General features: G+C 45.6%; 1 protein-coding gene across 1 annotated transcript; it reads right to left on the bottom strand.

Moving 5' to 3' along the window:
- Nucleotides 1-442: 442 nt before the first annotated feature.
- Nucleotides 443-15,530, bottom strand: l1cama (L1 cell adhesion molecule, paralog a). Its single transcript, XM_084552761.1, has 27 exons — nucleotides 15,326-15,530; nucleotides 14,172-14,186; nucleotides 12,603-12,705; nucleotides 11,885-12,087; nucleotides 10,761-10,889; nucleotides 10,277-10,447; nucleotides 9,162-9,276; nucleotides 8,637-8,821; nucleotides 8,140-8,271; nucleotides 7,899-8,045; nucleotides 7,701-7,812; nucleotides 7,219-7,379; nucleotides 6,952-7,111; nucleotides 6,593-6,717; nucleotides 6,393-6,494; nucleotides 6,060-6,257; nucleotides 5,905-5,975; nucleotides 5,590-5,815; nucleotides 5,343-5,458; nucleotides 4,423-4,639; nucleotides 4,189-4,311; nucleotides 3,714-3,884; nucleotides 3,507-3,614; nucleotides 3,212-3,361; nucleotides 2,676-2,807; nucleotides 1,798-1,870; nucleotides 443-1,284 (listed from the first exon to the last, which is right to left on the bottom strand). The coding sequence occupies exons 1-27, from the start codon at nucleotides 15,456-15,458 to the stop codon at nucleotides 1,041-1,043; spliced, it is 3,822 nt and encodes a 1,273-aa protein (XP_084408887.1). The 5' UTR covers nucleotides 15,459-15,530; the 3' UTR covers nucleotides 443-1,040.
- Between the last annotated feature and the right edge of the window lie 1,815 nt (nucleotides 15,531-17,345).

Below are 17,345 nucleotides of genomic sequence, written 5' to 3'. Positions count from 1 at the left end.
GAGACAAAGACAGATACAGAAAGCTACACATAGGTCTCGACACAAAAAATTACAATATCGTTTCCAATAATGACATTACACTTCTGGTGGGAAGGCGAGAGAGTAATGACATCAGTCTGGTGCTTTATGCAGACCCAGCAGGCACAGGAACCCATAAGGAGCATGTACATATCTATAATACTGTATTATGGCTAAATAGATAGATGTAGATGCAGCTATATACACCAGATGCTACTCAGCATTTCACAGCAAGTTCCCCTTAATGCATCCAATATTATTTATAGTAAGAAACTTGGCTTAGCTTGATTTCCATGAAAACACCGTGATATATGAAATATGTCAATAAAGAGGGTTTTAATAAGTAATGTATAAAACAATATATAACAAAAGATGATATAAATAAAATAAAAAATGGCAGCTAACAAAAAATATGTTTTGTATTTAAACAGTTGTAAAATAAAATATGATAATAATAAAAAATGTCACTGGCAGGCCCAGTCTGAGTCATAAAATGGCATGGGACAAAATCATGTGCGAGATTCTATCAGACATGACAAATACCTACGATTCAAGATTAGTTGCAGCAGCATTAGTTACAACGCGCTGTCTGTTTAGCTCCGTCATACTCCCCCTCTTTCAATGCACTACTCTGCATCTCTAAACGATCGCAACCCTGATATTTCTAAATGTACAGTATTCCATCTATATGCGTCTGCACTGTCGTTTGCTGAGCGAGAAAAAGAGAAGAAAGGGAGCGAAATTAATGTTAGTCGTTCATATTTGTTGTAAACTGCCACGGGTTAGTGGGGTCAAAGGACATATTCACGTTAGTCAGACTTGTATCACATTGTCCACTACTCTGGACACTCCTTTGGTCAAAATAGTCCAGTCAATCAGATGACTGTCGGGGTCATCTGAATAGTCAATATATGATTGTGTGCTAGTCGTCAAAATACAGATCAGCAAGGGAACGGGAGCGTATGGGCACATACGTGTTGATATATTTTGGTCTGGCGATTCACCCAATGGATATGTGGAGGTTAATCGAGGAAGCTGACTGAGTTGGCCTTGCCATTGGTAGCTGGGGGGACGTCACTTTGATTCAACAGGGAGGTATCTGGCAGCACCTCACTGGGACGGCTGATCTGGCTGGCCAGAGACTCATCCATGTTGAGCTCAGTGGTTATGGCACTGCTGCCATTGAAGTCCAGGTTGTCCTGGCTGCACAGCTTGCTCTCCTCACACAGGGATGGCTGACTGGCTGTCCGCTTCTCCTCGAGATCGCTGCAGCGAGTGAGAGCACAGAAGGAAAAACACATAAGAACAGAACAATGCAACACTGATTACATCTTTGTCCAGCAATCTCAAAACACAGTCTACTATTAGCCACAATGAAAGGTGGAGAATACATAAAACTAGAACTGCCTTGATAAGACAACTCAGTTTTTATTTTATAAACTAAATGATTAATCAAGAAAACAACCTGCAAACTAATCAGTAAAGAAAATGACCATTAGTTGCAGCCCTACATGATATATTAACAAAATGTTGCAGGGAAGTCAGTAGGTAAGTAGGGCAATGGAAGAGGACTATAAATAAGTGGGTTGGGGATATATCAACATCCCAGCATACCTTTCTAGAGATCTGCAAAGCGGGAGCAGGCATAAGGGAGAAGAGGGACAATGAAAGGAACACAAGGGGTTAGGAAAACCAAACAGTGCCGAGGGAATCAGGATTGTGTTAGGAATTTAAACGGTCCAGTGAAACAATAAATCACTGTGCATTCAGATGGCGAACCTGTACTCTCCGAAAGTTTCATCCTTCATGGGTCGTGCCTCCGAGTCCATTGGACCCTCTTCTTTGTCTTTCACTGAGAGGGAAACAGATGATTGGATTTCAAATAAGATAACATCAAGATAACATCCAGGTGGTTTATGTGAAGCAAAAAGGTTTGGCCCATTTGTAGACAATCGTTTTCCTCCTTTCTGAAGTTCAGAATATATATCACCACTGTTTACTGTGGATACTTCAATTCCAAACTATTTAAATAGATTTTTTCATAAAGCCAGTGGGTATAGTCAGATTGATTATTCAGTTTTAGTGCAGACATAGCTGGCCTCTTGCCTCTCTTATGAGGTAAATGTTGAAAGGCTAGTGTGTTTCTCCGAGGCCTGCAGGTCAAAGCCAGTTACTGTAGTGGTTTCAGATTATTACTTTACAGTTCTTTTCAAGGCAGAGCCTTTTCCTCGCCAATGCAGCGAGGAATAGCAAGCTCAGAAGCCTGTCTCACTACATGTTTGATGTGAAGGGAGCGAGAGAGAGAGACGGGACAATTATTTGGAACCACTATGAGGATTACAGAGTTTGTAAAACTGTTTGGGGAGCACTTTCAAAATGGTGCAGTCGTATTTTACGGTCCTTCTTTCCAGTTAGAATAATCTTGTTTGCTGTGGTGTATTCCAGAAGTGCTTGGCCTTTTTTTTGTACTGCAGCGTCCGACCGGCCAGTTTTACCCACACTAAGCTTGTGTTGACTTTGAAGAAGAGACGACTACAGTAAATTCTACATAAAAAAGGTCACTCCGGCCCTCAGTCGTTCTGCATTTTTCATCCCCAAGCACATTCTCTCAGTCAGATGAGCTCTATGAGACACTTATCGCGGTGGGCTGAACTTGCCTGAGTACTTCCCTCCTTTACTCCTCTTGATGAAGCAAAGGATGAGCAGAATCAACAACAGCAGGACGAGGGCGCTCACAACGCCGATAAACCAGCCCTGTGTTGCGAAGCTCGGCTGCACCTCCGTCACTCCTTGAGAGGGAGGGGAAAAAAAGAGAGTTTTGTATTGGGGAAGTAGGATGAAAGTAGTGGAAAGTATAAAAAGGTATGTGACGAATGGGGGACGAGATAAAAGAGGGAGTAGAATCTAGAGCAAAAGAGACAGAGCATTATGCATTCTGACAGGGTGGCATTTCACCGGGGAACCAAGGAATACAGCAACATTCACCAAACAAACACAAGTAATGGATCATTTCATACGGCTAACCAAGCTTTCTTTTCACAACAGCCTTTGAAAGTACTTCACAAGCAGAGGGAGAGAACTGCAAGACGCTCTCTGTAGGATCAGACTGTATATTTAGACGTGGGAAGCCCAGAGGAGAGAGCAGAGGAGATGAAAGGAAAGAAAATGAACGAAGGGAGAGTCCTCGCGATACCTCTTCCTTCCGTCTTGATGTCAGTCTCCCAGAAGGTGGTGTTGCTGTAGGTGAAGCGTACCCGGTAACGAGAGCCAGGTGTCAAGCCCTGGAGCTGGTAGAAAGACTGAGAGGAGTTCACCTTCTCTGTCTTTTTCCATTTACCGCCATCTGCAGAAGCACATGAACCTCAGTTTCCTTTTTCTTTGCTATTCAGGATTGTGACACTATTCCCACAAGATGACAATTCTATTAAAAGGCTGAACGCAGCAAGGTTTAACTTATCAGTAATTAGTTTGATTTTTTTTTTTTTTACCGTTGAGGTAATGGATCTGGAAGTCAACATTTCTGTGTCTCTTCTTGGCCACCCAGCTGAAGTTGACTGAGTTTCCCCCCACAGACTGGCTGATGTTGACAGGAGGTGCTGCAATGCAAAAAATAAATAAATAAACAAATCAGTGATCTAATACGACCCTGTATGTGTCAAATAGGTGACTTGGAAAAGTATGAAACGGCTTTATACCTCCGTCTAGTGTGGTGGCCCCATTCCTCATGACGGGCTCTCCGTCCCCAGCAGCGGTGCGGCCCCTCAGGTAGAAGCGGTAGTGGCTGTGACGGTCCAGGCCCCTTAGGGTGAGGTGGGAGACTGTGGGGTCATCTATACTCTCGACCTGCATGGGGCTGTCATCAGTCACTGAAATTGACCGCAGCGAAGCCAAAAAAAAAACATTCAATCACTGTTCGATCGTCGGCACATTGTTATGGGTGACACATTGTTGCGGGTGACACGAGACTGACTGATGATCATGGTTAGGACGCTGCGCTTTTGACATTTTTCAAGTGTTATTGATTTAGCCGGTGACGTATTGCGTGGAATAATTCACGCTACTAATGTCTTCACCGACGTCTTAGATGACGAATAGAAACATTTCTCGAACCGGTATGAATCTGTGTGCGCTGGGTGGACGAATGAAGGATGAAATTAAAACAATGCTCACTCCGTTGGTACTGCAGCAGATATCCAATAAGGACTCCATTGGGCTCACTGGGAGGTGTCCAGCGAAGGGTCATTTCTGTCTCTGATGGGCTGTCTAGCGTCAGGGACGTGGGAGGACCGGGAACTAACAACACAAATAGGCCTTATTAAAATGCACTTGGGATCTATGCATTTCCCAAAACACAATAATATCTATCTTTACACCAGTGAGTCCACAGTCCCCTCCATGTCTCACCTCCCTCTTCGGTACTGAAGGGCAGCGGCTCAGAGGGAGGTCCCTCTCCCTTTTTGTTGTACACAGTGACGGCCAGGTTGTAGTGGGAGTATGGTCTGAGATCAGTGATCAACTTCCTCTCCTCATTGGGACCCGTCTCCACCACCATATTGTTTGTTGACTCGGTGGTCCTCCGGCCTCGGTGGTTGCCCCTGGGGCCTTTCCAAGTCAAGTGGATCTGGAGCCACGAAATCAGTCAGAGTTACAACTGAAGGTTTTAACATTTCATGCAGTTCTAAATCATAACTCAACTCGGACCTCAGGAAGCTGCGTATGCAAGTACCATCTACGTAAAACAAAAGCAGGAAACAAGCGCAAATCTAGATGAAATATAGTGAATTTCAACGGAAAATAACAAGCAAGAAAGAGTTCCGCTGGAAGACTCTGAATAGACATTTTATCACTCTTGTCCAGAAATCTCACCACTCAGGGTCCTCTAGCTGCTGGAAGAATTGCAGCTCCCAGAACGCCAATCACTACCCACTTGTTCTGGGCCATCCCAGGAGCAAATGATTTCTGGCACAAGATTTGTACAGAACTGGTAATCATGCTTGGGCCAAAATTACTTTTAAATTGGAAAAACTCCTCTTTGGGATTATGCATTTAACATCTACAAATATGAAAACAAAATACTTATTTGGAAGGCCAAGTGTAGTCAAGAGTTGAAGCTCAAAATAAAGTAAACTGAGCATGCATCAGTGACTGAAAGGAAAGTCAAATCTTTCATCTGAAACAAGAAAAAATCTTTACTCTTCACAACCTTGAAACTACAAAGAATCCTCTGCTAAGCCAAGATCTGGAGGCCTCTGCTGTTGTAGCCAAGTACGTATTATTCATGAATACGTTAAGTCAAACAACAGAGGAGGTACAGGAGCATGTACCTTGTATCCCAGCAGGTGTCCTCTGACCGTCTCTCTGTCTACCGCTGCCCAGGACACTTTGATTGCAGTGCTGTTCATTAGTATGACGCCCACATCCATCGGAGGCTCTAATGGAACTGAGGGACAATGGCACAAAAGAGAGGAGAGCGCTCGATGAGAAAATCAAGTGGAGCTACTCACAGTAAAAGAAAAGTGTATTACAGAAAAGCTGTTTAGTAAAATTATTATTTTTTTTTCAATATTTTACCATCCTCTCCCGAGTAGCCGATGACAGGGTCTGGCTCAGGTCCCTCCCCTAAGTCGTTCACGGCCTGAACTTTAATATCAAAGGGAGAGAAGGTGCCAACGTCTCTAACAATAACCGGGGGTGCCGTTGTCTCGTTCATGTGCCAGTTCGGCCCACTGCCCACCGCTCGCCTCCAAAACACCCGGTACTTGAAGTCAGGTCCGTTGAAGTAGCGTTTGTCCATTTTCTGCAATGACGGGAACAGCGTCCGGTAAGACACGGGCACTTTTCAAATATTATTTGGAGGTGGTTCAGATAATTAGGTAATAAAAGTACCTCCCAGGTGATGACAAGAGTGTCTGGCTCGACGGACTCGCTCCTAATATATTCAGGGTTATTGTCTGGAGCTGTGATTGGCAAAAAGAAACAGCTTAGTTTCAGAATTTACAGTGGCAGTGAAAACAAAATTGCAAGAAAACACTGGATTTTACCTTCAGCTTGTGTGTTGTGGATTTCAGATGGCTCGCTGGGGTCGCTCTTGCCCACCTCATTGATGGCTATGACCCGGAAACGGAAGGACATGTACGGCCATAGGGGGAGGTTGGCACGCTCCTTGTTTCCCCTCACTCTCTTCAGCTCTTCCCAACCCCTCTCCTTGGAGCCTTGGTCTTCAAACTCTACCACATATTCTGCAGAGACAGATTCGAGGGTTTACGAGGGGAAGTAAAAGGAATATAAAACAAACATTAATTTGGAGACGTGGACATGCTGAGAGACTCTGAGCTTCCATCAGTGTATGTATTCGTGTTATTTATGAACTAAACCTAGAACAGGGCTGTTGTGGTCATCTCCAGGAGTCCAGCTGAGAGTGACTGCACGGTGCTTAGGATCAGAGATCTGCAGGAGGGAAGGGCGATCTGGACGATCTAAGGGTGACACAACACGTTTTTGAAATTATATTAGACGATAATTCATATTTTTTGTCTATTATTGTTATGTGCTTCGTCCCAGAAACTGATCTTACCACATAAAGTGAGGGTGCCTCTGGCTTCAGCCATGTCCAGCTTAGTGATGACCTGACAGGTGTACACGCCCTCGTCATCAGGCTGCACATTAGCTATTATGAGGTCCGATCCATCAAATGTGTATCTAAGAAAACGCAGTCATGATTGTTAATTGTTGTGATTATGGATATCATTTATTATCAGCTTTCCCCCTCGCCTCGCCATCTCAGCAACATCCTTAACAGTCTTGCCACGACAAAAATGCACGTGTTTTCAAAACAAATAAAAAGAGATCATTTGTAACCTACTCCTGGTTTGCAGTGAAATTACAAGAAGAAGAAACTACAATTAGCAAAGAAATGACTATTGTCAGTCTCACTTTTCGTCGCTGTGGGACTCAAACAGCTTCTTATCGTTCTTCCTCCACTGAATGAGTGGGGAGCTGAGATTGGAGTCAACGACGGCCAGACAAGTGAAGGTTGCCTTGCTTCCAGGCTGCAGCTTCAGAGCCTGTGGGGGTGACACGATCACTGTCCTGTCTGGAGGAGAAAGCAAGGAGAAGTTGGTGCGACAGGCTGCAGGAGGTGCAAATAACATCAGTCGCTCTGGGACACAGTGTGGGTGCGTATGTGCGAGTGTCACTCACTGAAAACTTGGAGCTCGGCATTGACTGACAAGTTGCTGTTTAGTACAGAGCAGGTGTAGAAGCCCTCATCATCGTGCGTGACATTCAAGATCTCAAGCCCCCCGTTGGTGAGGGGGTTTGCTCTGGGATCTGCCAGAAGGGACGGGATGCCGCCTTTCTCCCTAGAAAAGACACACACAAACACCCATCAGAAACTTGGCAAGAATAGTATAAAATAAACCTTTTCAGCGACTGCAGCGAGTGATAAATTCCCCAGCTCAAACGCCGCTTTGAGTATTTAACTAAAAAAAGAACAAAGCCTGGTTGGATATGCGCCACAGTGACAGAATTCCCATTCACAGCCCAGATGTAACAGCATTCGAGTGTTAATTTATACATACGCGGAGCAACCTACGCAAGAACATCACATTTTGGGAAATTTGTCAAAATTTGCCAAGCAACACTAGAACCAGTAACACAAAGCAATAGCTGTGTTTCCTCACCATATGACTTTAGGTTTAGGAGAGCCAAAGGTCTCACAGTCCAGCAAAGCCGTCCGGCCCTCTGTAAACGTGTACGTGTTCCCGTCTTCAGTAAGGATCTGAGGCGGCAGCTCTGGAACAACCCACACAGAAAAAATGAGATACACAGAGATACACACACGCACATGCTATTCAGCCAAATAAGTGACAAACCCTCACCAATGACATAGACATTGGTGTTGGTGAGAACTGCTCCATGCTTGTTGGAGGCCCGGCACTGGTAGATGGCAGTGTCTCCAAAGTTGACATCCTCCAGGATCAGAGAGCCGCTTGCTGTCAGAGTACGCCTGGGGTCCTTATCAGTTTCTGTTAAAGAGTACACACTATCAGTACTTCTCAAGTGCCCAAGGATGGATGTTGAGATATGGTCAGGTGTGTGTGTGTGTGTGTGTGTGCTGACCTGAGAGGGGTATCCCATTGATGGTCCAGGTGATGGTAGGAGAAGGGACGCCATCTGCCTGACAGTCGAGTCTGACAGTCTCACCTGGGGCGTATAACTGACTGACTGGCTCCTTGGTCCAGTAAGGAGCAGCTACAAGGGAGAGAATATAACAAGCACATACAGTGTGAGTTACAAAATAATGGCTGACAGGGTACAAGCTGCAAGTGGCTGAAAAAAAAGAAGCAACTGATCACTAAAGTATTTACCTGAAAGGATACAACCCTATTTTTACAACATTTCTTAACTTGTGAAAGCTTGTGCAGCGACAGTCCTAGGGAAGGTACTGTGGAGGTGCATTGTGGGACATGTAGGATTCCTTGTAACTAATGTTCTAATACTGCTCTTCTACTACTCTACCTAGTGTCTGCGTACAAACACATTTCAACATCCGCCAGCTTTTGCAACAAGAACAGGATTTGTTGCCAACAGTTGCCGTGTCTGTGTGCATCACATACCTTCCACGGTCAGCGTGTAAATGTGCGTAGCCTTCCCCTGGGAGTTTTCGGCTATGCACTGGTATTCGCCCCCGTCGCTTTCAGAGACATTAGTGAAGTGCAGGCGGCGGTCAAACATGTCTTTAAAGATCCGAGATTCTGGCATCTCACCGTCCTTCCTCAGCCACGACACTTCGGGAGTTGGACTGAAGAGGAGGAGGAGAGAGAAGGTAGGATGAGGTCCAGCAGGACAACAAGAGAAACAACGAGAAAGACAAGTGGCTAAGAGTGAGAGAGAGTGGACATAAAGTGAATCAGGCAGGCACGGAGAGAAAGAGACATGCGGAAAGAAGAGATGAGAATCATCTCAAGAGGAGAAGGCAGCAAGAACTCAGGGTTGGCATGTGGCAGCAAATATATAATGGAGTAAAGAGTATGGGGAAAGAGTGGTGGACGAGAGGCAGGTAAGATTGATTAAAAGGAGCGACTCAAGTTTTCTGACTGATGGGGGCAGACGCACACATATATGTGCACACAGACACTCACAGGCCTTGGGCGATGCACTCAAGCTCTACCGTCTGGCCCCTGAGGGCGTGGTACGTGCTGTGGCTTCCAGCAGGTCTCATCATGTGGGGTCTCCGGTTCCGCAGCACCGAGTTGGCTGGACAAAGAGAGGTGGAAACACAAAGACAAACAGAAAAGCTCATACATATGTACGGGGAATTTTCAGACTGCCGCGCTGCTGACACAGCAGCCACTTGAGAGACTCTGACGCACACACACACACACACACACACACACACACACACACCGATTCTCAGTATGGAATCATGTGGAGAGGGCTTCAGCTTTTCTAACAAAACATCATCATACGGGCTTTCTCCACAAGAGAGAGGTCTCATGTTAACATGTGCTCATCTTTCTGACCTCTAGTTGGGACACAGATGCTGGCAGCCTCTTCTCAGTGTGTGAGCTGCATCTCATTACAACTGGGCTGAGAAGGCGATGGGCCCCCCCCCCGCTGGTAATGGGACTTCTAATGGATACGGTCATTGCTTTGGTCAGCACAACAGGCCACCACATGCTGGTGAGTTGACTTTGGTGTAACTATGAGACCTCCTCTGTGGTTCTCCAAAAATATTATGCTGCAAGTATCAATTTGATAATCACAGCATTTTACTTTAACAAATGGAAACAGGACAGATTTTTAAGGGATGGTAACTGTTGACCTGTATAGGCTATCTAAGTATTTCTATACAGTGTGGCTCTTGGCTGTGTTGGTCTGCCTTCCACTTTGGTTCAGTCCAAACCATCGGAAGTGTTGTAGGAAGCATTGCTATGAAATCTGATACAGACATCCCTGGTTCAGTGGCTAATATCAATGTCAAACTCCATTTAGCTCCATTTCTCAGAGATGCCAAACCAAAAATAATCTATCTGATGTCTATTACTGCTTGAAGTAAACCTCAATATATTATCTCTGGTGGACATACCCCTTGGCATTTTAGAAAGATTAACTAAGAGAACTAGGACTTAACATTTTTAATGCCACATTAGTGCAATTTTTGTTATTAGAAAAGTTTAAATAAAGGTATCAGAAACACACGCCACTTCAGGTTAGATCAGTTCAGTCTTTCCGGTTGATCCAGATCGACACTCACATTGGGTGACGCTCAGACTGATGGGTTCTTTAGGCAGAATCATGCGGGTCGCCAAGTACTGGACGTTGCAGGTGTAGTCGTCCCTGTTGTCCTCAGCTGTCAAATGGGCAAAGTATAGGTTGCCGTCCTTCCCCACCACCACCCGCTTACTCAGCTGGATATGGCGCAGCTCTGAAGAAAGAAGATAAAGAAAATTACGATTGAGGGAGCTGAAATAAATCTGAAACACAGGAGAGAGGCAGGGGAGCTAAAATAAATACGATAAGAGGAATAGAAAAATTATAGCAAAGAGACATTGGTGGAAAAACAACAAATGGAAGACTGTAAACAATAATGATGGCATTGTTTCAGAAATAATATATGAGCTATATGTGAGCTTTGATGGTCATGGGAGGGATGTACATACAGCCTTAAGTGGCCAATTTACTGAAGAGACAGGAAGAGGCATGTAATGGAAGGAGACATGGGAAGGTAATGTACTCACTTGAGTCCATCCAGTGAATGATAGGCTCCATAGAGCTCTGTGGGGGGTTACACTTCAGAACAATACTGCTCCCCTCTTCAGACTTCAGATGAACCTCTTTATCTTTCTCTTTCTGCTGGGAGGGAGGGACTGAAGGGAGGCAAGCAAGGAAAAAAAAAAAAGAAACACACAACGCACACCTGTGAGTCAGCGTGGTAACATATGGGCGATAAACAAACACATGTTGAGATTACCTGAGGCAATCCACATCCAAACTCAACTCAAGCACACGATACAGTGGCTAAGGAGTATTATTTGTACATTTCCGTCGGAGGAACGTTAAGGATGTGAGGACGAGGATCCTCACAGAAGACGGCAGGTTATTTTTTTTTATTATTATTTGTCTTGCAGAAGTAGAATGACGTTCTATGCAAGTCATATATGTTTGCTCTCCCTCCCTCCCTCCCTCCCCTCCTCCCCTCCTCCCCTCTGCCCATTGTTGATAACCCCACAGGAGCTACTGAAGAGCGCTTCACATGACATCAACTCAAGAGCGTTTCTGGGGTAACCGTTGTCAGGGAAACTGTGAAGGAAGGAGGTCGCCCAGGAGAGAGCCAGTCGCACAGGTGGATGCAAACACAGAGGTGCTCTTTGCTCCTGCCCAGAGGCCCTCGCGAGCGTGCGTGCTCGTGCGTTCGAGTATATGCCGATTAAATTGTTATTGCATGTAATTATGTTCTGGGTGGCAACAGCCTGAGCTCTCAGTGTGAACCCCTTCCTCTCTATAAAACAGGACGGGGAGGGAAAAAGGTTTACAGGCTGGCTGCGCTCACAGCTTTGTAAACCGGCAGCAAAGCTCACTTCTAATCTGGACCTTGAAGGCGTTTACAGGAGAACTAACACCGAAACTGACATTTATAGAAGACGTGTAATTCCTCTGCTGTGATGCGGTTTGTTTGAAAACACATCAGAGAACGCCTGATTACTATTTCAAAGAATGGGGTTCTTTTCTCAAGGCTAAAATGATTCAGATTCAGCGAACACAGCATTGAATATTTAAACCATTAACCATACTCAAAATTTAACAAATCTGTCTTCCAACAAGCAGACAGCGGCTGCTTTAAAAGCTGTTCTTGTGCTCTTACCCTCAGTGTTGATTATGGCCTCGTTAGACACGGCTGTTCCCAGCTCATTGGATGCGTAGCAGACATATTTGCCTTGGTACTGCTTCAGGCCTTCGATAGTATTACCGTTCGTGTAGAATGCGAATGAGCCGGTGCGCTCAGTAACCTTCAGCCCCGGGTCACTGCCTGGGTCAAAGCTCTCGGCATCCTTTTCCCACCGAATACTTGAAGAAAAAAAAAGAAAAGAGTAAGTAACAGAGGCGGGAGACTGTTAATTCAAATATCAAAGGCACGCAGCCATTTCCATGCCACTGGGGACACTGTTTAACACAGACAAGATGTCCTTATATGTCGCCGAATTTGAGGGCACAAATGAACCGCTGCAAAATTCACATAAGACGGCCCAGCGCGACTCAGAAGCTTGCGCCGTGTAATTGCGATATTCATCTTTTCCCTGGCACTTTTCCACTTCAGAGCAGCTAAGACACTCCAAAAAGGTTGCTCGGGGGCTTAATGACATTTATCCCTTGTTGAAACAAGAACTCTGACTGGAAGAAGCTGTGCTCTCATGTAATACTAATAAGGACATGTCAGCAGAACAAGGAGAGGGAAGGTCACAGTTAACCGAAGATAACCGACGGCTTGGATCCTCTATGACTAATATGGCAGAGTCGGACTTAGACTAACTATGTTTGTTGTGTTTGTGGGCGTGTGTGTGTGTGTGTGTGTGCTGACTAACATGGGTGGAGGGTTGCCAGAGGCTTCGCAGTTTATGACGAAGTCCTCAACGCTAAAGGCGGTGACAGACCCCGGCTGTGTGGTGATCACTGGAGGCCTCTTCACTGCGTGGACGACCAAAAGTCAGAGTTAGAGCAGGCGATCATAAAGAAGACATGTACTGGACGTGCACACATATGCAGGTGGAGAGACATGCACATACTATAGCCTACTTCATGCTGCTGTAACACCAGCTAGACACATAAATCCCCCTACTGTATCACAAGTCTTAACAAACAGAATAATCAGAGACACAGCTTCACAGACGGTGATAAGTATATTCAGTCAATATCACTTAAAAAGACTCCCCAGAGAAAGAGATGAAATGTAGGGCGAGGAAGAAAAGAGTAAGAGAAAATGGGTTGAGATGAGAGGAAATTGATACAGCATAATGTAAAAGGGAGAGTTCATGGAAAAGAGGTATATGGCACAGGCAGAGAGACGGAGAGGGGGAGGGAAACGGTCTGTGGGGAAATAAAGACCGGATTTTAAAGGGAAAAGTAATGACCACCAGAAAAGGTTTTCTTCTTCTGTTATCACTGTCCATAAAAAGAATTGTCGCTATAACCGAATGGGATGCCGTGTGACTTTTTTACTTAAAAGCAGAAACTGAAATCATTTGCTCTAAAATAGCTTTGGCAAAGCACAAAGGCTGTTTGCAATAGAAATCACAGCTTGATACTTGTGGTTGGAGTCTTAAATTTGACTTTAAGGGAAAGAGACGGACCCCCGAGTCAGAGATGAATTTACATTAAGTAGGTAAATGGGCAAAGGAGGGCACAGGACAGAGGAGGGACGATGAAGGCGATGGAGATGGAGAGCCGAGCGGACAGGGGAGGCGGATAAAAGTGCAGCAAAGAGAGAGAGAGCACGTGCGGAGCAACAGAAAAAAAAAAAGAAACTGTGCAAAGAGAGAGAGAGAGAGGTAGAGAGAATAAAACAAACAACGGGTGAATTCACAGAGATTCAGAAAGAGACGGATCAGGAGAGTGAGGGAATTTAATGAAAGAATTCCCAGTGATAGGAGAAATAAGCCCATTTCCTCAGCTGATCAAATTGAAGTTTGGGCTGCGGGCGCCGCTCCGTTATTAGCAGAGGAGGAGGAGAGTAGCTGGTGCTTAGTGCTTTAACTCCCCTTTATTTCCCCGTGTCTTTGATCTGACAGCCCTGCTGCCTCCTTACAGACAGCAGCTCCTCACACTTCCTCCTCCTCCTCCTCCTCCCTGCTCCTACAGGGACCTCACCTATTGGGAGCCAGGGAGGCTAAACACAAACCCCAAACACAGAAGCAGGCGCATGTTCGCAATAAACCCGCACACGTACCGTCGAGCATGCACAACAAAACACGAACACACAAGCGTGTCCTTGCAAATGCACGGACAGGCAATGAGAGATTCATTAAAGTGCAGCACTATTTTTCTGATTGCAGGATGGAAAATAGGATCACTGGCATAATGAAAGTGTTTACAATACGCTTTGCCAGCAACTGCATTAAGACAAGACAGATATGAACAAAGTTGAAACCACTTACGATCACTTATATGGTCTGTTTGTCCACAGGGTAGCAAGAGTGAATGATTGAAAAATTTGTTAACGTAGATAGATAGATAGATAGATAGATAGACAGATAGATAGATAGATAGATAGATAGATAGATAGATAGATAGATATAGAACAACATATATGATGCATAGACGATAAAACCATGTAATACCTCCTGTAATTGAGCGTAGCTTTTAACCCCCAAGCTTCCTTCACATAGATTCTAAGTCATCTCATTTATTGATCCTGATCAATGCCTCAATGACTCTCATTGACAGGGCAGAGGCTCCCTAATTGAAAGGCAGGGGACACCTTGACCTTTTACATCTTTGACCTGCTCCGCCCTCTCCCTCCTCATCATCCTCCCTTCATCCTCCTCGGCCCTCTCACCTCCCTGACGCCTCGGCCCCTTCGGGAATTAAACGGGTAGATTTACTGCATTTCATCAGCGTTTCCAGGATGCGGTTTTTGTAGTGCACACACATACTTGGCTCGTTTGTGTGCACACACGTTGGAAATTTGCGTAGGCGGTGAAGGACTGTGAATCATTGCAAGTAGTCTTAAATAAAGAGTTAACAGCGCAACCAGCAGTGGAAACAATATTCTCTATCTCCACTGGAGCTCTGTGGGCAGGCCGGCGGCAGTAGAGGAGATGAAGATCAATTTCCCTGCAGGGCCAGAAACTCAGCTTTATTCCTAATGCCCACATATTGCATCGAGGAGGTGGAAGAAATGAGAGTGAGTGAGGAATAAGCCTCACCGGATTTCGGTTTTTATAGCCCCGCTGTTGATTGAATTACTCCCCAATCAGATTCTGGTGTGCACCAAGGAAACCAGATCAATAGAGAGACTAATCAATGCAGTATGAGGGGATCAATTACAAAGTAATTAGACACAACGCCGGCACAGATGAGGGTTAACCAAAGAAGCCTCAGACAATAGTATTCTGAGCATAACAGGGTTTACTGAAAGAGAAACACGTGTTCATTCCGCTCATTTGCACTAATTAATCGCGATAAAAGATCATGATTAAAGTGCTTTGATGACTCAACAATGTAATTAACACAACAAACAGATCTTTGAACCTCATGGAAGTGTTCATCTACCATTGTTGTGAATATTAGGATTCGAATCGCTACTCACAGTTGGATGGTATGTGTATGGCTGCTTGACTGGGCTGGGCAGCCAGAGAGAGGAGGACGAGGACAAGGGGGAGGAGGAGGCGGGAGGAGCACCGCCCCCTACTGCCAACCGGCTGTTGCTGCGTGTGAGGCATTGCTCACTGTCCCATCAAAGTCCAACCTGCTCGCGCTCGTACAGTAAGACGCGCACAGAGGGCAAGTGTGAGGTTATGTTTCTGGTGCAAGAGGCCTTGGCTATGCCTCGTACGCCTTTGATCCCAAGCTTGTCTTCTTTTCCTCACTCTTTTGGTTTTTTCCCCTTTAAGTCAGGTCCACGCCCTCCTGCTGTTCTCCTTTCTGAAAGATGAAAAAAAAAAAAAAGGAGAAAGGGGGAGGACAGGAGGAGGAGAGAGAAGGGAGGGGCAGAGAGGGGCCATGTGTCAGAACGGGAGAAAAATTACCCTGAACCATGTGGTCAGACCAAAAAGACAGACCGGCACATGGAGTTAACACACCAATGAAGAGTCGACAATACACATCGCAACATAATACACTAATAATGCGTTTCGCTGAAAAGAAATGTTTTAATTACATGACCAGTGGTGGCCCATATGGAGAGGCCAGCCAGCAGGACAGATGGGCAGAATACCACAACAAGAATCTGATCAGAGCCTCCCAGCACCCAGATGGGCAGTGGACGGACAAATGCAAAAATGATGAAGTGTCTGATAATACCAGGATAGAAAAACAAATAGCTGATAATTAGTTCGACTGTGTTGCACGAGCTGAACAGTTCGGGGTGTACTTGGGCGACAGCGCTGCGATAAGTATGCGATAAAGATGCTATCAGTCGTGGTGAGCGAGGCGAGCCATCCCTCCTAGGAGACTATCCATTCTCCATCTGTACCCTTGGAGTCGGTCCCCGCTACAACATGCAGGCTGTCCTCCCCCGCGGCACCACACGGCGCAGCCCGCTGACTGTTTACACTACTCAATATCACACACAAAGAGCTGTTATAGCACACCGTGATTAAGATGTACATGCGAGACAAAGGGAGACGCCGATGATAGAGACAGAGGCTTATTTGGCAGCTCTGCAGCCCGACTGAAGGAGTTTTGGCTCGGCTCACCGCTATCTGTTGGCGATGCCGCAACAGAGTGATGGGTGACCTTGGGTGGGGAGGGAAGGTCAGAGAGGAGAGGAGATGAAGATGACGAAGGAGCTCGGAGGGTGGGTAGAGAATAGAGAGTGGTGATTATCATTCATTTTCTCTCATCCAGTGGGTGGCCGGTTAATTACTGCTGATATTTCACGTCACTCAGGGGAGAATGCATTGAACAATATCTGGGAAAAAGGAATGCGGGATTTGTCTACATCTAAAGAGACAAATTAGATTAAAATTAAAGACCAAACAAGAGCTAAGTCCTTAATAAGGCAGTTTAAACTAACAGCATTAGGATTAAATGAGCCATTACACACACTTGCTTGCCTTGTCAGAAGAATAGAAGGCATGCAGGGAGCGAGGAGCAGGAGGGGGCGGCGTGGGTGGAGGAGTTTAGAAAAGATAAAAAAGTGCAAAGGAGGGATTGAGGAGGGGAGGAGTGGAGAGGGAGAGGTGAAGCTAAAGGTGGCGGAGAGAGGCAGAGGGAAAGAGGGAGGGTGAGGGGTGATGGGAGGAGTGGAGAGACAAGAAGGGAGGGGAGGAGGGATGACAGAGGGTGACAGCTGTGACGCTAATCCTATACATCCACTTGCACACATACACACACACACATGTGCAAGCTCTTCCAATCAGTGTTCATCATTCACTGCGTTTTTGGGTCGCTTCTTCTACTTCTTCTTTTCCGGACTGAAGCCACTTCAGTCGTTGTTGTTGTTGTTCGCAGACAGCGATCCAATTACAGTGATCCGGTCTTAAACAGGCCCCTCGAAGACGCCATTAGAAGCAGATGAATGAAGCGGGGCTAGTCGGGGTATTAGCGCTGAGTCTTAGTGCGATCTTAGGTGAGAGCTCGCCCATCAGTTCACCATCCGAAGAAAT

Source organism: Chelon labrosus, assembly GCF_963514085.1.
Source record: "Chelon labrosus genome assembly, chromosome: 10".
NCBI lineage: Eukaryota > Metazoa > Chordata > Actinopteri > Mugiliformes > Mugilidae > Chelon > Chelon labrosus.
Note: the sequence above shows the minus strand (reverse complement) of the source record. Positions and strands in the feature narration are given on the sequence as shown.